The sequence below is a fragment of the Cervus canadensis genome, chromosome 2 (assembly GCF_019320065.1).
Source record: "Cervus canadensis isolate Bull #8, Minnesota chromosome 2, ASM1932006v1, whole genome shotgun sequence".
Lineage (NCBI taxonomy): Eukaryota > Metazoa > Chordata > Mammalia > Artiodactyla > Cervidae > Cervus > Cervus canadensis.
The window spans coordinates 27,378,231-27,399,210 of NC_057387.1; the positions used below are offsets into that span (position 1 = coordinate 27,378,231).

General features: G+C 35.7%; 1 protein-coding gene and 1 non-coding gene across 2 annotated transcripts in view; one reads left to right on the plus strand and one right to left on the minus strand.

Moving 5' to 3' along the window:
* Positions 1-20,980, minus strand: part of SYCP1 (synaptonemal complex protein 1) — a 128,644-nt gene that overhangs the window by 69,221 nt on the left and 38,443 nt on the right. The window contains exons 13-16 of the mRNA XM_043459950.1: positions 19,286-19,380; positions 18,571-18,755; positions 17,281-17,348; positions 12,584-12,645 (exon numbers count right to left, since the gene is read on the minus strand). Of these exons, the coding sequence (XP_043315885.1) occupies positions 12,584-12,645; positions 17,281-17,348; positions 18,571-18,755; positions 19,286-19,380 (410 nt within the window). The remainder of the gene's footprint in view (positions 1-12,583; positions 12,646-17,280; positions 17,349-18,570; positions 18,756-19,285; positions 19,381-20,980) is intronic.
* On the plus strand, positions 14,469-14,572 carry LOC122437486. Its single transcript, XR_006268304.1, has one exon. It is a non-coding gene; the product is annotated as a U6 spliceosomal RNA (small nuclear RNA).

Below are 20,980 nucleotides of genomic sequence, written 5' to 3' on the forward strand. Positions count from 1 at the left end.
TAGACTGTAGCCCACCAGGCTCCTCTGTCCATGGAAATCTCCAAGCAAGAATAATGGAGTGTGTTGTCATCTCCTTCTCCAGGAGATCTTCCCAACCCAGGGATCGAACACAGGTCTCCTGCATTGCAGGCAAATTCTTTACCACCTGATCCACCAGGGAACCCAAATAGCCAAAGCAGTCTTGAGAAAGAATGGAGCTGGAGGAATAATCCTTCCTGACATCAGACTGTACTATAAAACTACAATCATCAAAACAGCATGGTAGTGGCACTAAAACAAAAATCAATGGAACAAGATAGAAAACCCAGAGGTAAACCCATGCACCAATGGACACCTTATCTTTGGCAATGGGGAGGCAATAATATACAATGGAGATAAAACAGCCTCTTCAATAAGTGGTGCTAAGAAAAATGGACAGGTATGTGTAAAAGAATGAAATTAGAACACTTCTTAACACCAAACACAAAAATAAACTCAAAATGGATTAAAGACCTAAATGTAAGGCCCGAAACTAGAAAACTCTTAGCAAAAAATATAGGCAGAACATTCTTTGACATAAGTTGCAGCAAGATCCTCTATGACCAACCTCCTAGAGTAATGGAAATAAAGACAAATAAATGTGACCTAATTAAATTTTAAAGCTTTTTCACCACAAAGGAAAGTATAAACAAGCTGAAAAGATGGCCCACACAATGGGAGAGAATAGTTGCAAATGAAAGAACTGACAAAACATTAATCTTTAAAATATACAAGCAGCTCAGGAAGCTCAATATCAGAAAAACATACAACCCAATGAGGAAAAAAATGGGCAGAAAACTTAAACAGACATTTCTCCAAAGAAGATATTCAGATGTCCAATAAACACATGAAAAGATATTCAATACTGGTCATTGTTAGAGAAAAGCAAATCAAAACCACAATGAGGTGTCACCACACAGCAGTCAGAATGGTCATCATCATCAAATTCTAAAAACAATAAATGCTACAGAGGATGTGGAGAAAAGGGAACACTTTTACACTGTTGGTGGAAATGTAAATTGATATAGCCACTATGAAGAACAGTATGGAGATTCCTTAAAAACCTAGGAATATAACTATTAATACCACATGACCCAGCAATCCCACTACTGGGCAGATATTCTCATATAATCATAATTCAGAAAGACACATGTACCCCCATGTTCATTGCAGCACTATTTACAATAGCCAGGACATGGAAGCAACCTAGATGTCCATCGACAGAAGTATAAAGAAATTGTGGTATATATACAATAGAATATTACTCAGTCATAAAAAGGAATGAATTTCATTCAGTTGAACTGAGACGGATGAACCTACAGCCTTTATACAGAGTGAAGTAAGTCAGAAAGAGAAAAATAAATATTAACACATATATATGGAATATAGAAAATGGTACTGATGAACCTATTTGTAGGGCAGCAACAGAGACATAGACACAGAGAATGAACTTGTGGACACATCAGAAGAAGGAGACCATGGGACAAATTGAGAGAGTAACACTGAAATACATACATGACCATGTGTAAAACAGATAGCTAGTAGGAAGTTGCTGTATAATACAGGGAGCTCAGCCCAGTGATTTGTGATAACATAGAGAGGTTGGAGAAGGAAATGGCAACCCACTCCAGTATTCTTGCCTGGAGAATCCCATGGACAGAAGAGCCTGGCGGGCTACAGTCCCCAGGGTCGCAGAGAGTCAGACACAACTGAGCGACTTCACTTCACTTCAGAGAGGTGGAACGGGAAGGGCAGGAGGGAGATTTAAGAGGGAGGGGATATATGTATATTTATGGCTGATTCACGTTGTATGACAGAAACCAACACAAAATTATAAAGCAATTATCCTCCAATTTAAAATACTTTAAAAAAAGAAATGCTTTTTAGATTGAAAGTATTATTATTATTAATATGACCATAGCATCCAATGCAATCTACAGATTTAATACAATCCCTATCAAAATACCCATTACATTTTTTATAGAACTAGAACAAGTAATCCTAGAATATATAGAGAGCCACAAAAGACCATGAGTTGCCAAGCAATCCTGGGCGGGGCGGGGGAAAGAACAAAGCTGGAGGTATAATCCTCAATGAGTTCAGATGATATTACAAAGCTAAGTAATCAAAACAGTATGGTACTGGCACAAAACTAGACACACAGATGAATGAAACAAAACAGGGAGCTCAGAAATAAATCCACACACCTATTGTCAATTAATCTATAATAAAGGGGTCAAGAATGTACGATAGAGAAAAGGCAGTCTCTTTGGTGCTGGGAAAACTGGACAACTACATGTGAAATAATGAAGTTAGAAACATTCTCTAACACCATATATAAAAATAACGCAAAATGGATTAAAACCTAAATGTAAGACTAGAAACCATACAATTCCTAGAGGAAAACATAGGCAGGATACTTTTTGACATAAATCATAAGCAATATTTTCTTGGATCAGCCCCTAAGGCAAAAAAAAGCAAAAATAAATAGATGAAACCCAAGTAAACTTAAAAGCTTTTGCACAGGAAAAGAAACCATCTAGTAAACAAAAAGACAACCTACAAAATAGAAGAAAATATTTGCAAATGATAGACTGACATGAAGTTAACATTCAAAAGATACAAACAGCTCATAGAACTCAATATTAAAAGTACCAGTCAAATCAAAAAATGGACAGAAGACCTATATAATCATTTTTCCAAAGAAGACATCCAAATGGCTAACAGGACATGAAAAAATACTCAACATATCTAATTGGTAGGGAAATGCAAATCAAAAACACAACTAAATATTACCTCACAACTATGAGAATAGCTATCATCAAAGTCCACAAATAACAAATGTTGGAAAGGATGTGGAGAAAAGAGAACCCTGGTACACTGTTGGTGGGAATAAATTGATGCAGCCACTATGGAAAACAGTATGGAGGTTCCTTTAAAAACTATAAGTTACCAAGCAATTCCACTCCAGGCACATATCCAAAAAAACTAAAACACAAACTCAAAATGATATAGGAACTTCAATGTTTACAGCCACCCTATTTATAACAGCCAAGACAAGCAACCCAAGTGCCCATCAATAGATGGTTGGATTAAGAGATGTCTACACACATACACACTACTCAGCCATAAAAAAGAATGAAATACTGCCATCTGCAGCAATATGAGTGGACCTTAGTAAAAAAGTCAGAGAGAGAACTACAAATATCATATGACTTATATGTGGCATCTAAAAAATAATACAAATGAATGTATATACAAGACAGAAACATACAAACATAGAAAGCAAACTTATGGTTACCATAGGGGAGAAGGAAGTAGGAGAGACAAATTAGGGGTAAGAGGTTAACAAATACAAGCTACTACAAATAAAACAAATAATCAACAGGATATACTGTATAGCACATGGAATTATATTCAATATCTTATAATAACCTACAATGGAATATAATCTGAAAAAAACTAAATCACTTTGCTGTACACTTCAAAGTAGCACAATTTGTAAAATCAACTATACTTCAACAACAACAAAAAAGAAAGCTCTGATAGGTTTTACAAAAATAAACCGGGATTGGGAATACATGTGAATCCATGGCTGATTCATATCAATGTAAAAAACAAACCAAAAAAATTTTTTAATGTCAATAAGAACATACCTAATAATAATCACTTTAAGTGAAATGGACTAAGGGACTAAATTCTCACAACAAAAGACAAAGAGTATCTGAGTGAACGTAAAGAAAGATACATATATACATACATATTTTATATATATATATACACAAACACACACACACACTTCCTATAAGATATAAGAGACTCACCTCAGCTCTAAAGACACAGACTAAAAGTGAGGGGATGGAAAAAAGTATTCCACGCAAATTTAAATCAAAAGTAAGCCAGGGTAACAACACTTATATCAAAGACTCTTACAAAAGACAAAGGACATTACATGATAACCAAGGGATTAATCAAAAAGATGATGTAATAATTACAAATATATATGCACCCAACACAGAAGTATCTAAATACATAGTGCAAATTCATAGACATAGAGGGGGCAGTTGACAGTAACACAGTAACATGGAACATTAACACCCCATTTACATCAATAGACAGATTATCCAGACAGAAAACCAATGGCCTTAAATGACACACTCGACCAAATGAACTTAACATATTTATAAAGAACATCCCATCCAAAATCAGTAGAATATACTTTCTTTTAAAGTATATATGGAACATTTTTCAAGATAGACCACATGCCAGGCCACAAAAATATCAGTAAATTTAAGAAAATTCAATTCATATCAAGCATCTTTTCTGACCACACTATGAGTCCAGAAATCAACTACAAAGAAAAAAACTACAAGGGAAAAAAATCCTCAAACATGTGGAGACTAAACAATAAGCTACCAAACAACTAATGGATCACTGAAGAAAACAGAAAATACATGGTGACAAATAAAAATGAAAAAACAACAATCCAAAATCAAAGAGATGCAGCAAACTCAGTTCTAAGATGGAGGTTTATTGTGATACAAGTCTACCACTCAGGAAACAACAAAAAAATCTCAAATAACCTAACCGACACTCAAAGGAAGCAGAAAAGTCACCAGAAGAAAGAAAATCATAAAAAATCAAGAACTAAATTTTTAAAGAGAGACTAAAACAACAATAGAAAAGATCAACAAAACCACGAGCTAGTTATGTGAAAAGATAGATTAAACTGATAAACTTTAGGAGGTTCATCAAGAGAAAAAGAGGGCCCAAATCAACAAAATCAGAAATAAAAAAGAAATACAACCAATACCACAGAAATACAAAAGATCATGAAAGATTACTATGAATAATTAAATGCCAATTAAATGGATATCCTAGAAGAAAATGACAAATTCATTAAAAATGCACAATTTTCTAAACATGAACCAGGTAGACATAGAAAGTATAAATCAACAAATTACCAGTAATGAAATTGAATTATTAATTTTAAAAATTTCCAACAAACAAAAGTCTAGGACTAGATGGCTTCATAAACGAATTCTACCAAACATTTAAAGGGAAATTAAACCTGTCCTTCTCAAACAAGTCCAAAAAACTGCAGAGGGAGGAATGCTTCCAAACTAATTCTGCCAGGCCAGTATTACCCTATTTGCAAAACCAGACAAAGATGTCACAAAAACAGAAGATTAAAGGCCAATATCATTGATGAAATTAGATACAAAAATCCTCAGCAAATATTATCAAACCAAGTCTATGTAGTCAAAGCTATGGTTTTTCCAGTAGTCACGCATGGATGTGAGAGCTGGACCACAAAGAAGGCTGAGCACCAAAGAATTGATGCTTTTGAACTGTGGTGTTGGAGAAGACTCTTGAGAGTCTCTTGGACTGCAAGGAGATCAAAACAGTCAATCCTAAAGGAAATCAATCCTGAATACTCATTGGAAGGACTGATGCTGAAGCTGAAGCTCCAATACTTTGGCCACCTGAAGTGAAGAGCCGAGTCATTAGAAAAGACCCTCATGTTGGGAAAGATTGAAGGTAGGAGGAGAAGGGAATGACAGAGGATGAGATGGTTGAATGGTATCACTGACTCAACAGACATGAGTTTGAACAAGATCCGGGAGATGGTGAAGGACAGGGAAGCCTGGCATGCTACAGTCCATAGGGACACAAAGAGTCGGACACAACTGAGCAACTGAACAACAGCAAAGTTCGATAATACATTAAAAGGATCACACACCATGATCAAGTGGGATTTATCCCAGAGATACAAGGATGGCTCAATATCTGCAAATCAATGTGATATGCCACATTAACCAGCTGAAGAATAAGAATCATATGATCATCTCAATAGATGCAGAAAAAGTTTTTGACAAAATTCAATATTCATTTATGCTAAAAATTCTCCAGAAAGTGAGTATAGAGGGAACATACCTCAGCATAACAGACCATATATAACAAGCCCACAGCTAACATCATGCTCAATGGTCAAAAGCTAAAAGTATTGATTTTGAGATCAGCAATAAGGCAAGGATGCCCACTATCACCACTTCTATCTAACATAGAATTGAAAATCCTAGCCACATCTATCATAAAAGAAGAAGGAATAAAAGGAATCCAAATTACAAAGGAAGAAATAAAATTGTCACTGTTTGCAGATAACATGATACTATAAACAGGAAATCCTAAAAAATCCGCCAAAAACCTACCAGAACTCAAAGATTTCAGTAAAGTTGGAGGTACAAAATTAATACACAGATATCTGTTACATTTTTATGGACTAACAACAAACTATCAGAAGGAAAAAATAAGAAAACAACTCCATTTACAGTCACATCAAAGAGAATAAAATACCTAGGAGAAACTGTAAGAAGAAAAAAATCTGTACTTGAAAAACTATAAGTCACTAATGAAAGAAATTGAAACCAACCAAAAAAAAGATAAAAAGATACACTATGTTCATGGATGCAAAAATTAATGTTAAAATGAACGATGGAATATTACTCAGCCATTAAAAAGAATACATTTGAATCAGTTCTAATGAGATGGATGAAACTGGAGCCCATTATACAGAGTGAAGTATATATACAGAAAGTTTATACAGAAAGATAAACACCAATACAGTATGCTAACACATATATATGGAATTTAGAAAGATGGTAACAATAACCCTATATGCAAGACAGAAAAAGAGACACAGATGTATAGAACAGACTTTTGGACTCTATGGGAGAAGGCAAGGGTGGGATTATCTGAGAGAATAGCATTGAAAACATGTATATTATCAAGTGTGAAACAGACTGCCAGTCCAGGTTGGATGCATGAGACAAGTGCTCAGGGCTGGTGCACTGGGAACACCCAGAGGGATGGGATGTGGAGGGAGGTGGGAGGGGGGTTCAGGATGGGGAACACATATAAATCCATGGCTGTTTCATGTCAATGTATGGCAAAAACCACTACAATACTGTAAAGTAATTAGCCTTCAACTAATAAAAATAAAGGGAAAAAAATTAATGTTAAAATGACCATACTACTCAAGGCAATCTACAGATTCATTGCATTCCTATCAAAATACCAATGGCACTTTCCACCATACTATAACATAATTAATGTACAACAAAAGAGGCAAGAAATACAATGGAGAGAAGACAGCTTCTTTCATAAATGGTATGGGGAACACTGGACAGCTACATGCAAAAGAATCAAACTGGATTACTCACTCACATCATGCACAAAAATAAATTCAAATGGATTAAAGATTTAAGGGTTGGAAAGAAGACAGGCAAGGGAGACTAAGAAGTATAAACTTTCAGTTGCAAATAAATGAGTCACAGGTATGAAATGTACAATGTGAAGAATAAATGCTAAGTAGCTTCAGTTGTGTCTGACTCTTTGCAACGCTATGGACTGTAGCCCACCAGGCTCCTCTGTCCATGGGATTCTCCAGGCAAGAATACTGGATTCCCTCCTCCAGTGGATCCTCCTAACCCAGGGATCAAATCTGCATCTCTTATGTCTCCTACACTGGCAGGCAGGTTCTTTACCACTAGCACAACATGGGAAGATAATATGGTCAATACCCATGTAATATCTTTGTGTGGTGACATGTTGTAACTAGACTTATCACAGTGATCATTTTGAAATGCTTATAAATATAAAATCACTGGTGTGTGACAGGAACTAACACAGTGTTTTAGGTCACTTATACTTCAAAAATAAACTCTTTAAAAAAGAGATCAGATTTATAGTTATGGAAGTAGGGGAAACAAGAGGGGATGATAGGTTGGATGAAGCTGTCAAAAGGTACAAAGTTTCAGTTATAAAATAAATAGTACTAGGGATGTAATGTACAATATGATATAATTAAAACTGCTATATGTTATATATGAGAGCTGTTAAGAGAATAAATCTTAAGAGTTTTCATCACAAGGAAAATGTTTTTTCTATCTCTTTAATCTATATTTGTCTGAGATGATGGATGTAAATGTATTGTGATATATGTAAGTCAAATCATTATTTTGTACCCCTTAAACTTATATATTGCTGTGTGACAAATCTCAAGAAAACTGGAATAAAAATAAAGTACAATTAGATTTTTAAAATAAAATTTATATACACAGGGTAATCTCAGAGTCATTTCCCCCTTACCCCTACAACCAAGGAGTCTGCCTTGGGGAAAAAGAGAAATCAGGATGGGATTCAGGTGAAATGGATGGCAATAGCTAGGCTGAGGCAGTGTCTGATGGAAGGGTGATGATGAGGAAGGGAAGTGAAAGAAGGAAAATGATAGAAGGCAAGAGAAAAGGGATTCATTCAGCTGGATAAGGTGCGTGTGCATTAAGTTAGTAAGAATCATGTGTGCGCTTATGCACGTGTGTGTGCACTTGCTCCAAGGACAGACTTTAGAGTAACAGTTTCAACGTAATCAGACTACATCCAAAAAAATTATATTCAAAAGAATAATAAAGCTGGAGGAATCACATTACCCAAATCTAAGACTCACTATAAAAAGCTACAGTAAGCCAAACACTGGTGAATGGCTAAACAACAAAAATCAATGAAACAGAACTAGCCCCAGAATAGACCTGTACATATATAATCAATTTTTTAAACAAACATGCAAAAGTAACTCAACACAAAAAGGAGTGTCTTGGGAATTCCCTGGAAGTCTAGTGGTTAGAACTCGATACTGTCAAGAGCGTGGGTTCAGTCCCTGGTTGGGAAAATAAGATCCCGCAAGCCGCCTGGTATGACAAAAATAAACAGTAAATACATACACAAAGAAAAAGAAGAGTCTTTTCAACAAATGGTATTATAACTCTACATCAATCCAAAGTGTTTAAATCTTAAATATCTCTCAAAACCATCCATTTATTCCTCACTACCACCACGATCTCCCAACCTAAGTTCTCTTCTCTGAATCCTATGACTGACTATTTTTAACTGTTCTATCTTAATATATTCTGTTCTCTGTACTGCAAACCAAATGAGCCTTTCAAAATGCAAATCTGACCAAGCCATTCTCTGCTAAAATTCTTTACAGCTTCTCATTACAATTAGAATAAAAATTCTGCTGATATTATTTAAAAGGCCATGAATTACTAGACTCCTACACCTCTCGAGCCTCATTTTGCACCACACTCTTCCTTTCATTCCATGTTGTATTCACCATACTCCTTCCTATCAGAGGATCTTTGTATATAAAATTTCTCCTACCTGATAAACACTTCTCGTCCTTCTCTGGATTTCAATTCAATCCTTACTTTTTCAAAAAATCCTCTCCTAAATTCTCGAAATAGTTTGTGCTCAGTCACTCAGTTGTATCCAACTCTTTGTGAATCTATCAGGCTTCTCTGTCCATGGGATTTTCCAAGCAAGAATACTGGAGTAGGTTGCCATTTCCTCCTCCAGGGGATCTTCCAGACTCAAGATTGAACCCTCATGTCCTGTGCCCTCCTGCACTGGCAGATTCTTTACCAGATAGTCACTTGGGAAGCCCCTAAATTGTTCAAATCTAATTACAATGTGAACTAACCCTTTATTGTCCTTGACACCATTGTATTATTACCTTTGAATGACTATTTGAATTTAGGTGTGATTATTTCATGATCACAGCCTTGTCTTGGCGCAGGGGCTTGCATAACTCAAAGAAGCTATGAGTCATGCTATGCAAGGTGACCCAAAACAGACGGGCCATAGTAAAGAGTTCTGACAAAAAAGTCGTCCCCTGAGAAGAGAAATGTCAACCAGCTCCAGTGTTTTTGCCTAGAAAACCCCATGGACAGTATGAAAACACAAAAAGATACTACACCAGAAGATAAGCCCCTCCCCGCCCAGATCAGAAGGTGTCCAATGTGCCACTGGGTTAGAGCAGAGGGCAATTACTAATAGCTCCAGAAAGAATGAAGTGGCTAGGCCAAAGTGGAAATGACACTCAGCTGTGTATGTGTCTGGTGACGAAAGTAAAGTCCAATAGGGTAAAGAACAGTATTGCATCCTATCCTAGAATGTTAGTCCCATGAAGCAACGTAAATTGGATGTGGTCAAGCAGGAGATGGCAAGAATGAACATCGAAACCTTAGGAATCAGTAAACTAAAATAGACAGGAACGGGAGAATTTAATTCAGAGGACCATTATATCTACTACTGTGGGCAACAATCCATTAGAAGAAATGAAGCAGACCTTATAGTCAACAAGAGTCTGAAATGCAGTATTTGGGTACAATCTCAAAAATAACAATATGATCTGTTTGTTTTCAAGGCAAACCATTCAACATCACAGTAATTCAAGTCTAAGCCCCAACCACTGATGCCAAAGAAACTGAAGTTGACCAGTTCTATGAAGACCTACAAATCCTTCTGGAACTGACACCCAAAAAAGATATCCTTTTCATCATAGGGGGCTGGAATGCAAGAGTAGGAAGTCAAGAGATACCTGGAGTGACAGGCAAGCTTGGCCTTGGAGTACAAAATGAAGCAGGCAAAGGCTAACAGAATTTTGCCAAGAGAATGCACTGGTCATAGCAAACACCTTCTTCCAACAATGCAAGAGATAACTCTACACATGGACATCACCAGACAGTCAACACCAAATTCAGACTGATTATATTCTTTGCAGCCAAAGATGGAGAAACTCCATACAGTCAACAAAAACAAGACTAGGAGCTCAGTCATGTCCAACTCCTTGCAATCCCATGGACTGTAGCCCACCAGGCTCCTCTGTCCATGGGGATTCTCCAGGAAAGAATACTGGAGTGGGTTGCCATGACCTCCTCCAGGGGATCTTCCCAACCCAGGGATCAAACCCAGGTCTCCCACATTGCAGGCAGATTCTTTACCAGCTGAGCCACAAGGGAAGCCCAAGAATACTGGAGTGGGTGGCCTATCCCTTCTCCAGGGGATATTCCCAACCTAGGAATCAAAATAGGGTCTCCTGCGTGGCAGGCAGATTCTTTACCAGCTGAGCTACCAGAGAAGTCCTATTAACTATGTCTATTGCTGCTCAAATAGAACAAAGCCCTAAACCAAACCCTGTCCATGTGGGAATGTAAAAGTAATACTATAGTATTAATTTATCCAATGAATATTTGTAAAATGCTTACAAATTGTCATTCACTGTGCTAAGTACTGAGATTACAGGGCAATCAAGACATGGGTGCTTAGCTCTTATTGGAGCATTCCACTGTTTTATCTGCTGACCACCTACCATGTACCATCTACTGTACTACGTAAATAAAACTCTAAAGGGCAAATAAAGCTGTAAATAATTATACCAAAATAAATTTCTTTTGTGGTAAGTGCTATAAAAGGAAAAATTCAGACTGCTATACTCATTGAAATGGTCATTGGAAGGACTGATGGTGAAGCTGAAGCTCCAACACTTTGGCCACCTGATTCAAAGAGCTGACTCATTGAAAAGACTCTGATGCTGGGAAAGATTGAAGACAGAAAGAGATGAGGAATATAGAGGATGAGATGGTTGGACAGCATCACTGATTCAATGGATATGAACTTGGGCAAACTCCAGGAGATGGTGAGGGACAGGGAAGCCCGGTATGCTGTAGTCCTTGGGGTTGCGAAGAGTCGGGGATGACTTGGCAACTAAACAACAACATGGAGACCTAAACTAGTTAAGAATGTCAAGAAATATTTCTAAAGAATTAATATTTAAGCTGAGACTTGAAGTATAAGTTTATATTATCAAATTTGAAAGAAATGCAAATATTGTTTACAAGAATAATGAAAGCAATCTGCTGAAGAAAGGATAAGCATTTGGAAACAGTGCTTCCCAAGAGATGGAAGAATTAGGAGTTGCAAAATCAGGTAGAGATGTGACAAGTTAAACCCAAAATCAAATATCTAATGTAATGTATCTAATGTAATTATAAACAATATTGTCTTCTATAAGCAAAGATGGCAAACTACAGCCTCCAAGACAAAGTCAGCCCACAATCTTCTTTTGCAGGCCCTTGAATTAAGAATGTTTCCTACGTTTTTATAAGATTGTTAAAAATAAAAGAAGAAAAAAAGGAGGGGAAGGAGAAAATTAACATTCTCTATATAGCCACAAAGCCTAAAATATTTACTATCTAGTCCTTTACAAAAAGTTTACCAACCCATGATCTACACATTATAATCAATTAAAACACAATAGACTTATCCTAAGAAATTCATTAAATAAATATGATTCTACCTGAACACTAAACATAGGTACTGAATATATATCATATATATCTTTCTCAAAATTGCAGCTTTGTGTCTCAAAGGTATCAAAGACACACCAAATTTACAATCAATTATAAAATATACACATTTGATCTCACTTATATGTACTATCAACACATGCTTAAATAATATAAACACTTTCACCAAGACAGTTATCAAAATGTACTATATAAATTGATAGAGACAGAAATGAGGCTTTGCTAAAACCAAATATAATTTTTAAAAATATTTTAGCTGAAAAAGCTACCATAAAACTCTATGAGAGTTTAAGTCACTGGATTTAATACTATTTTGAAAAATAACTGCTATATAGAAATAAGAGAACCTATATACTTACTAAGATTTTTTTCAATTCTTCAAGTTCTACTTCTTTGTTATTTTTAAGCTTGGTCATCTCTTCTAAAAAAAAAAAAAGCAAAAGAATTTAAATGTGTTAAAAGTAGATTTAAAAAATAGGAAAGGAGAGAAAAGAAGTAAGAATAGCACTTGAAAAGGAAAAACCAGAAGAGATGAATTAATACAATTCAGTCAGTTCAGTTTGGTTGCTCAGTCATGTCTGACTCTGCGACCCCAAGGACTGCAACACGCCAGGCTTCCCTGTGCATCACCAATTCCCGGAGCTTACTCAAACTCATGTCCATTGAGTCAGTGATGCCATCCAACCATCTCATCCTCTGTCATCCCCTTCTCCTCCCTCCTTCAATCTTTCCTAGCATCAGGGTCTTGTCCAATAAGTCAGTTCTTCGCATCAGGTAGCCAAAGTATTGGAGTTTCAGCTTCAGCATCAGTCCTTCCAATGAATATTCAGGACTAATTTCCCTTAGGATTGACTGGTTGGATCTCCCTGCAGTCCAAGGAACTCTCAAGATTCTTCTCCAACACCACAGTTCAAAAACATTAATTAATTAATTAATTGATATATCAATTAATTAAATAATACAGTTAGAGCACAGTAAAGCATAGAGGAAGTGCAAATGGATCAGATGCAAAATAATAATGGACATATATTAGTAGTACCATTTCTATAAAATTAATTCCACAACCAAATGAGCCCAAAATTCATTAAACAAAATAAGCAATGGATCTATATAAAATGAAGTTACACAGCACGTGCCTGTACCTTCAACTCACTATTTTCTAAACATGTGGCCTTTCAATCTTCAAATTTAAAAGGAGAATTAATTCAATTTTCTCAAGCTAACTCTGACCACTGTTCTGGATATCAACATTTCCATCTCCTCTAAGACTTCAGTTGCTATATATTGACTCTAGCAGAATCTCCAGTTTCCCCATATCCTATCTAAATATCTATTTGAATACAAAGTAAAAAAGTATGATTGACCTTTCTGTCTTTTTCACACTACTGTTGAATTTCTTGTTTTATTTTGTAGCCAAATTCCCATGTTATTTATCTATATTTCTTTCTTAATCCCATGCAAAAGTGGTGTTATCTATTGTTATCATTAATTGTTATTATTTATCTATAGTTCTTTCTTAATCCCATGCAAAAGTAAAGCTCATCTTCATTAATAAATTATGATCTCAAAGATCACCAACACCCATTTTGTGGTGAAATTCTCAGTCCTTATTATTGTGGAGCTTTCAGCATTTGACACTCTTAGCCACTCTCTACTTGTCTCCCCCTTCAATTTTCAAGACCTGGCATTCTTAACATTTTCTGTTTCCTTAACTCTTACTCTTGTTTTCTTTACCAACACCCTTCCTTCATGTCACCCTAAATAATAACAATTTAGAATGCTTTTCCCTCTATATTTCCATGAATTCGGCATTAAGGTAATGAATTAAAAAGTTCAAACCTCCTGTTTTTTCTTCCTTACATTTAAAAAAAAAATCTATAAAGTCCTCAAATGATGTCTAGCTGTCACTTAAAATTTTGTTATACCTGAAACACTGTCTTTTCTCACTCTGAAGGGTTATTTATTACTGGAGACATAACAGATTGACTGAAAATTACCCAGACTCTGTACATTAAAAACAAACAAGGAACTTGTAATAACTGCCCAAAGTCTCTAAGAAAAATCAACAAAATATGAAATGACAATATAGAGTCTAAAAGAAAAACCTGTCACATGCAAAACTTATTTAACCACAAAGATTCATTTTAGATAAAACTGTTAATTTTTAAAACTCAATCATTGGTTAAAGATAGCAGACTGAGAATGTGTCCACACTCACTTCCAATCCCATAAATTATATATATAATGCTCGCTTCAGCAGCACATATACCAAAATTAGAACAACATAGGAAAGGTTAGCATGGCTACTGAGTAAGGATATGCAAATTTGTGAAGCATTCCATACTTTTTTATGTGGCAACCTGAATGGGAGGGGATTTAGGGGAGAATGGATACATGTATATGTATTGCTGAGACCCTTCGCTATTCACCTGAAACTATCACAGTATTGTTAATCAGCTATGTGAAAGTCGCTCAGTCGTGTCCAGCTCTTTGTGACCCTATGGACTATACAGTCCATGGAATTCTTTAGGCCAGAATACTGGAGTGGGTAGCCTGTCTCTTCTCCAGGGGCTCTTCCTAACCAGGGATCAAACCCAGGTCTCCTGTATTGTAAGAGGATTCTTTACCAGCTGAGACACAAGGGAAGTCTAAGAATACTGGAGTGGGTAGCCTAGCCCTTCTCCAAGGGGCCTTCCAAACCCAGGGATCGAACCAGGGTCTCCTGCATTGCAGGTAGATTCAAAACTGCATTGCATTGCCTGCATTCCAGGCAGATTCAATATATGTTGGGGAATAATCAGCTATACCCCAATACAAAATAAAAAGTGCAAAGAAAAAAATATATATATATAAATTAACAAAACCAGGCAGTCTAATATTAACAAACTCAAATGCTGAAGAATCCTTGGGGAGTGTAGGGGGAGAGCCCATATTAATTCAATCAGGCTATGTGAACAACTATACCAGGTATCCACATGCCCAGCCACACAGTCCACACCTCAGATTAAATCAAGCATTCTGGGAATTAGAGCCAAAGGGACATGACACTACCCCAATAGCTTGTAAACTCTAAGCAACATAAGCATACCCTGTAACCAAAGTGTTAGTCACTCAGTCATGTCCAACTCTTTGCAACCCCATGGACTATAGCCCACCAGGCTCTTCTGTCCATGGAATTCTCCAGGCAAGAATACTGGAGTTGGTAGCCATTCCCTTCTTCAGAGGATCTTCCCAACTCAGAGATCAAACCCGGGTCTCCTGCATTGCAGGCAGATTCTTTACCATTTGAGCCACCCAGGAAGCCCCCTCTATAACCAAAAGACAAGTTATTTAATACAAAACCCACCCTTCCTTACAGAACCTCCCATCTCTTCCCACAGTCAAAAGAATCAGACTGTAACAAACACGTGAGTAAATACGGATTCTCAAACACTTAGATGAGTAATCAAGAATCAACAATTAGTGAAGAAAAGCAAAACCATGAAAGAAAGGCACCAAATATATTCAAAGTTAATAATAAAGATTACAGAAAGTTATAGAGATTTCTAGAAAAACAACTGCCAATCCATGATTTTTTTTTTTCATTTATTATTATTAGTTGGAGGCTAATTACTTCACAACATTGCAGTGGGTTTTGTCATACATTGACATGAATCAGCCATGGAGTTACATGTGTTTCCCATCCCGATCCCCTCTCCCACCTCCCTCTCTACCCGATTCCTCTGGGTCTTCCCAGTGCACCAGGCCCGAGCACTTGTCTCATGCATCCCACCTGGGCTGGTGATCTGTTTCCCTATAGATAATATACATGCTGTTCTCTCGAAATATCCCACCCTCACCTTCTCCCACAGAGTCCAAAAGTCTGTTCTGTACTTCTGTGTCTCTTTTTCTGTTTTGCATATAGGGTTATCGTTACCATCTTTCTAAATTCCATATATATGTGTTAGTATGCTGTAATGATCTTTATCTTTCTGGCTTACTTCACTCTGTATAATGGGCTCCAGTTTCATCCATCTCATTAGAACTGATTCAAATGAATTCTTTTTAATGGCTGAGTAATATTCCATGGTGTATATGTACCACAGCTTCCTTATCCATTCGTCTGCTGATGGGCATCTAGGTTGCTTCCATGTCCTGGCTATTATAAACAGTGCTGCGATGAACATTGGGGTGCACGTGTCTCTTTCAGATCTGGTTTCCTCAGTGTGTATGCCCAGAAGTGGGATTGCTGGGTCATATGGCAGTTCTATTTCCAGTTTTTTAAGAAATCTCCACACTGTTTTCCATAGTGGCTGTACTAGTTTGCATTCCCACCAACAGTGTAAGAGGGTTCCCTTTTCTCCACACCCTCTCCAGCATTTATTGCTTGTAGACTTTTGGATAGCAGCCATCCTGACTGGCGTGTAATGGTACCTCATTGTGGTTTTGATTTGCATTTCTCTGATAATGAGTGATGCCAATCCATCGTTTATTTTAATTTACAAAAATAATTGTTTTCACCCAAACTGGGGAAAAAGATGTTTATATGTTTCCAATTCTCCACAATTGTAGATATGAAGCTTTGTAAATATGAAATATAGGGTTTTTAGAATTAGCTAATTAAAGGGTCATAAATTCACAAAACAATTACAAATCTCTCACTTTGGGCCATGAAAATTGAATATTAACAATATCATGTGATAAAACAGGGGCACGGTTTCCTGTAAACAGTTCATAATGCAACATGACTACTCAATGCAACTTCAAAATTCAATTAAAATGTAATAGACATTTCCCACTAAGAATTATTAAGATCCCTGGATCCTAAAATAAGAAAAAAAACTACAAAAATATCTCTTAGGCTCCTTATAATTCTTGATATTTATGAGCTGCATAATGAACCTGAATAAGTCTTTCTTAAGATTTAAATTTCTCTTTCAAAAATCAAAGTAATAGTCATCAAATAATCACTATTGGTAAATGATAGAGGAGAAACTATATTTTATTCTGAAATAATGTTGATGGTTTTAAAATTGGCTAATATTATCAGGTACATATGTTATTCTCTAAAACTTACCCAGTTCACTTGATTTCTTCTGAAGTTTCATGGTAAGTACTTTCAATTCATCTTCACTTTTTTCCAATCTTGTAAAACATATTAGTTCAATATAAAATGTAAAATCAGTGTAAAATATCTTTTTAGTCATAATTCATCTAGTAATTAAAACTGGTGCAATTTAGCAACAACATAGCTTATTATAGATTCATTCATTATATTATTACACATTTCTTGACAATCTACTTTGGCTGGATACTGTAACATGTCAAAATAATATACTACTAATATACATACATAGTTGTATATTAATTAAATCTATGTAAAACCTCACAGCTTATCATCATAATTTATCTCTTAGCTATTGATGATAATCAAAGTAATACATCATAGAACTTTGAAAGAGATTGAGTATATAACTACTATTATACTGAATTCTGCCTTAGGGACAATATAAATGTGAGAATTACACAATTCACTTAACTCCTCTAGTTTTCCATTTCCTCATCTATAAAACAAATGACATATAAGGTCACTTAAAAGTTGAAAATCTGAAAATCACCTGGATAGGTCAATCAAGAATACACAAGAGTAAATGGGCCAGAAAATCTAGCTTTTCTTCCCTCACCATACATAAGCAGTAGAGAAGAAATTCTGCTAGGCCCAGGTCAAGACTTCATAGAAAAGCTTGTTCTTTCATCCTCCAGACTTAGTTAACCCTTATACTAATGGGACAAAGATAACTATGTAGGCCTCATAACACAACTTTGTATAAACATTTCCTTAATACAAAGTAGTGAAAAACAGATGAGGTTTTCAACTCAAGTTTTAGAAAAACAATTTAAATAAAATACAAATCAATATTTTATATATATCTAACCATATTTATTGATTCATTTAAAATGTTTGATTACCTACTCTGGACCAGGCTAGTTGCTAAATTTATATATCAGAATGAAAGTTACAGACCCCAGTAAGATAAATCAACAACCTAGGAAGTTATTTTTATAAAATAACCCACAGTTTAACTAAATATGTCATATCACTGCATCAGTCCTTATGAGCTTATCTATATCGCTTAACTCTATGAAAAGCATGCACAGGAACTATCCTAGAGAATACCTTCTCTCTTTTCCTAGGATACCTGCCTACCCAATACAAACTCTTTAAATGTGTTCCCACTTTATATACAAAAAGATACTTGGTTATAGGTATTATAGGAATTACAAGTCAGTTGACAATGAATAGAAAATGGCACTGAATATTAGAAGTAAATTGTTTTTTATTCAGCTAAATAAGCAGTTACTTTACCTTTGCTGTTCTGTTGTCAATAATTCTTTCAAGTTGCAGATAGTAGTTTTAAGTTCAGTAACCACAGATGAATGGGCAGCTTTAGCTTTATTAAATTCTTCCATTTGAGCTTCTTTTTCTCCAGTGAGTTGATATATATTTTTGGTTGCTATCTGCAAATCTTCCTCTAAAGTCATTTGAGCATCCTAAATGAAATAAAGTACAAACAAAAGCTATGAACCAAGAGCTTAAGAAAAAAAAAGCTGAATTAATCTGCTTTCTGTAATTTGCTGCCTCTCACCCCTTACCCCCACCCCACCACCCCTCTGATCCCGGTCTCTCCTTACCCTCTCACCTCTTCTACTCCACAATGACCAATCTGGAGTGCCCCACCCACTACTCATTTCAATTCATCATTGCTCCAAAGCCCACCTATAGTCCCAGCCTATCCATGGAGTCTTCCTAACCAATCCAGTCCATAGTGTTCTTTCAATTCTTAGAAATATTGTAGAATTTTTGCCTGAATCATGTTGATACCTAGCATAGTCTTGCATTTTAGTTATACTTTTGATGTGTTTTTATCAAATGTCTCTATTAAACAATAAGCACTTAAGAGATTCTATCTCCTCTATTTGAAGCTTCAAGGCCTTGTACATAGTACTAGCACTCAATAAATATTTGTTGACTGATTGATGGTGTAAGAGTTATTAGAAATTAATCAGTTTTTAAATCATACCACACTTCTTTGCAAAGACATTTTAATATTTTCTAGTTCTGATGTCAAATGATCCTGCTTCTCATTTGATTCTTTTAAGTTTTCATTCTGTAATTCTAAAAGAGAAAGTTGTAAACAGATATTTTCTTAATACAAAATACATACCAAGAAAACAAATTATATGTAACAATTATTTTTCCCTCCATTACATACTCCAAAATGAGGGAAAATTATGCAAATATAGATTCACTGATATTGGTCATCATCAATTTTTGTTGACCATCAAAATTGTTATTGCCCAAGCACTCAAAGGTGAACATATAGGGGTTTTAGTGCTACATTTTTTAGTAACAGCTAAGCACTGGAAGCACTTCCCTGGTGGCTCAGACAGTAAAGAATCTGCTTGCAATGCAGGAGATCCGAGTTCGATCCCTGGGTCAAGAAGATCCCGTGGAAAAGGGAATGGCTACCACTCTAGTATTCTTGCCTGAAGAAATGCATGGATGGAGGAGCCTGGTGGGCTACAGTCCATGGAGTCACAAAGAGTTGGACATGACTGAGTGACTATCACTGACTCACTCACTCACTCACACATGCATTAGGAAACAACCTTAATAGTCAAAAGGTGACAGATTAAACTATGGTGATACAATGATATACCATGTAACCACTGTAAATGATGATGTAGTTGTTTATTTATTACTAATTTGGACATCCATAAAATATAGAATAAAAAGGGTAAGTTAATAAAAAGTTATATAAATAGAGCATGTGAAAGGAAAGAACATACAAAAAGTTCAAAAGCAATTTATCTCCTAATGGTGAAGTTGTTCATGATTTTATTTTTATCATTTACTATTTTGATTTTATATTTTTCTAAATTATTGCATTTACTTATTTAAATACAATTTAAAAAAGCAAATAACTCCACTTGATAGCTAATATTTACTAAATCCTAAGTGTCAGGTGCTACTTTTTATGCTTTATCTGTGTGCATTCACTTTTAAATCTCATAACAGTAAGAAGCTCATGCTCATCCCTGAGTTCAAATTATTCTTTCTCCTTTTACTAGCTACCTATACATGCTCATCCCTGGGTTCAAATTATTCTATTTCCTTTTAAAAGCCACCTACACATGGGCATGATACTTAACCAACTGCTCCCTACTTTTTCCACAAGGAAAATGACAGTTAATGATATTTCAAAGAGTTCCTATTAGGATTATACAAGTTAATGCAACTTAAAACATTTAATCACAGTGTCTAGCAAATAGTAAAATGTTAAATACTATTATGATGATGGTGATGATGATATGGTGTATATAGAAACTGGAACTACTGGGCAGGCAGACAAATAATCAAAAATAAGTGCTAATGAGTACTCATGAGTAATTCTGGGAATAAACAAAGAGGTGGTATTTAAGCCTAATAAGACCAATAAGTATTAGAAGTTAAGGGGAGACAAGACATAGGAGAGGGAAAGTTCAAGGAAGGCTCCCAGAAAGTGACAGCTAAATTAAAACATTTGAGAGCCAGTAACAAGTAACAAGAGTAATGGGAACTGAGGGAGGAAATAAAATCACAAGAGATACAAAACGGCATATACAAAGTCAAAAAACAGAAGAGACAGGATAAACATTCTGAAGTCTAGAAATGTATATCAACAGCATGAAACAAAGCACAAGAGAGAAATAATAATATCTGCTATATTAGATAT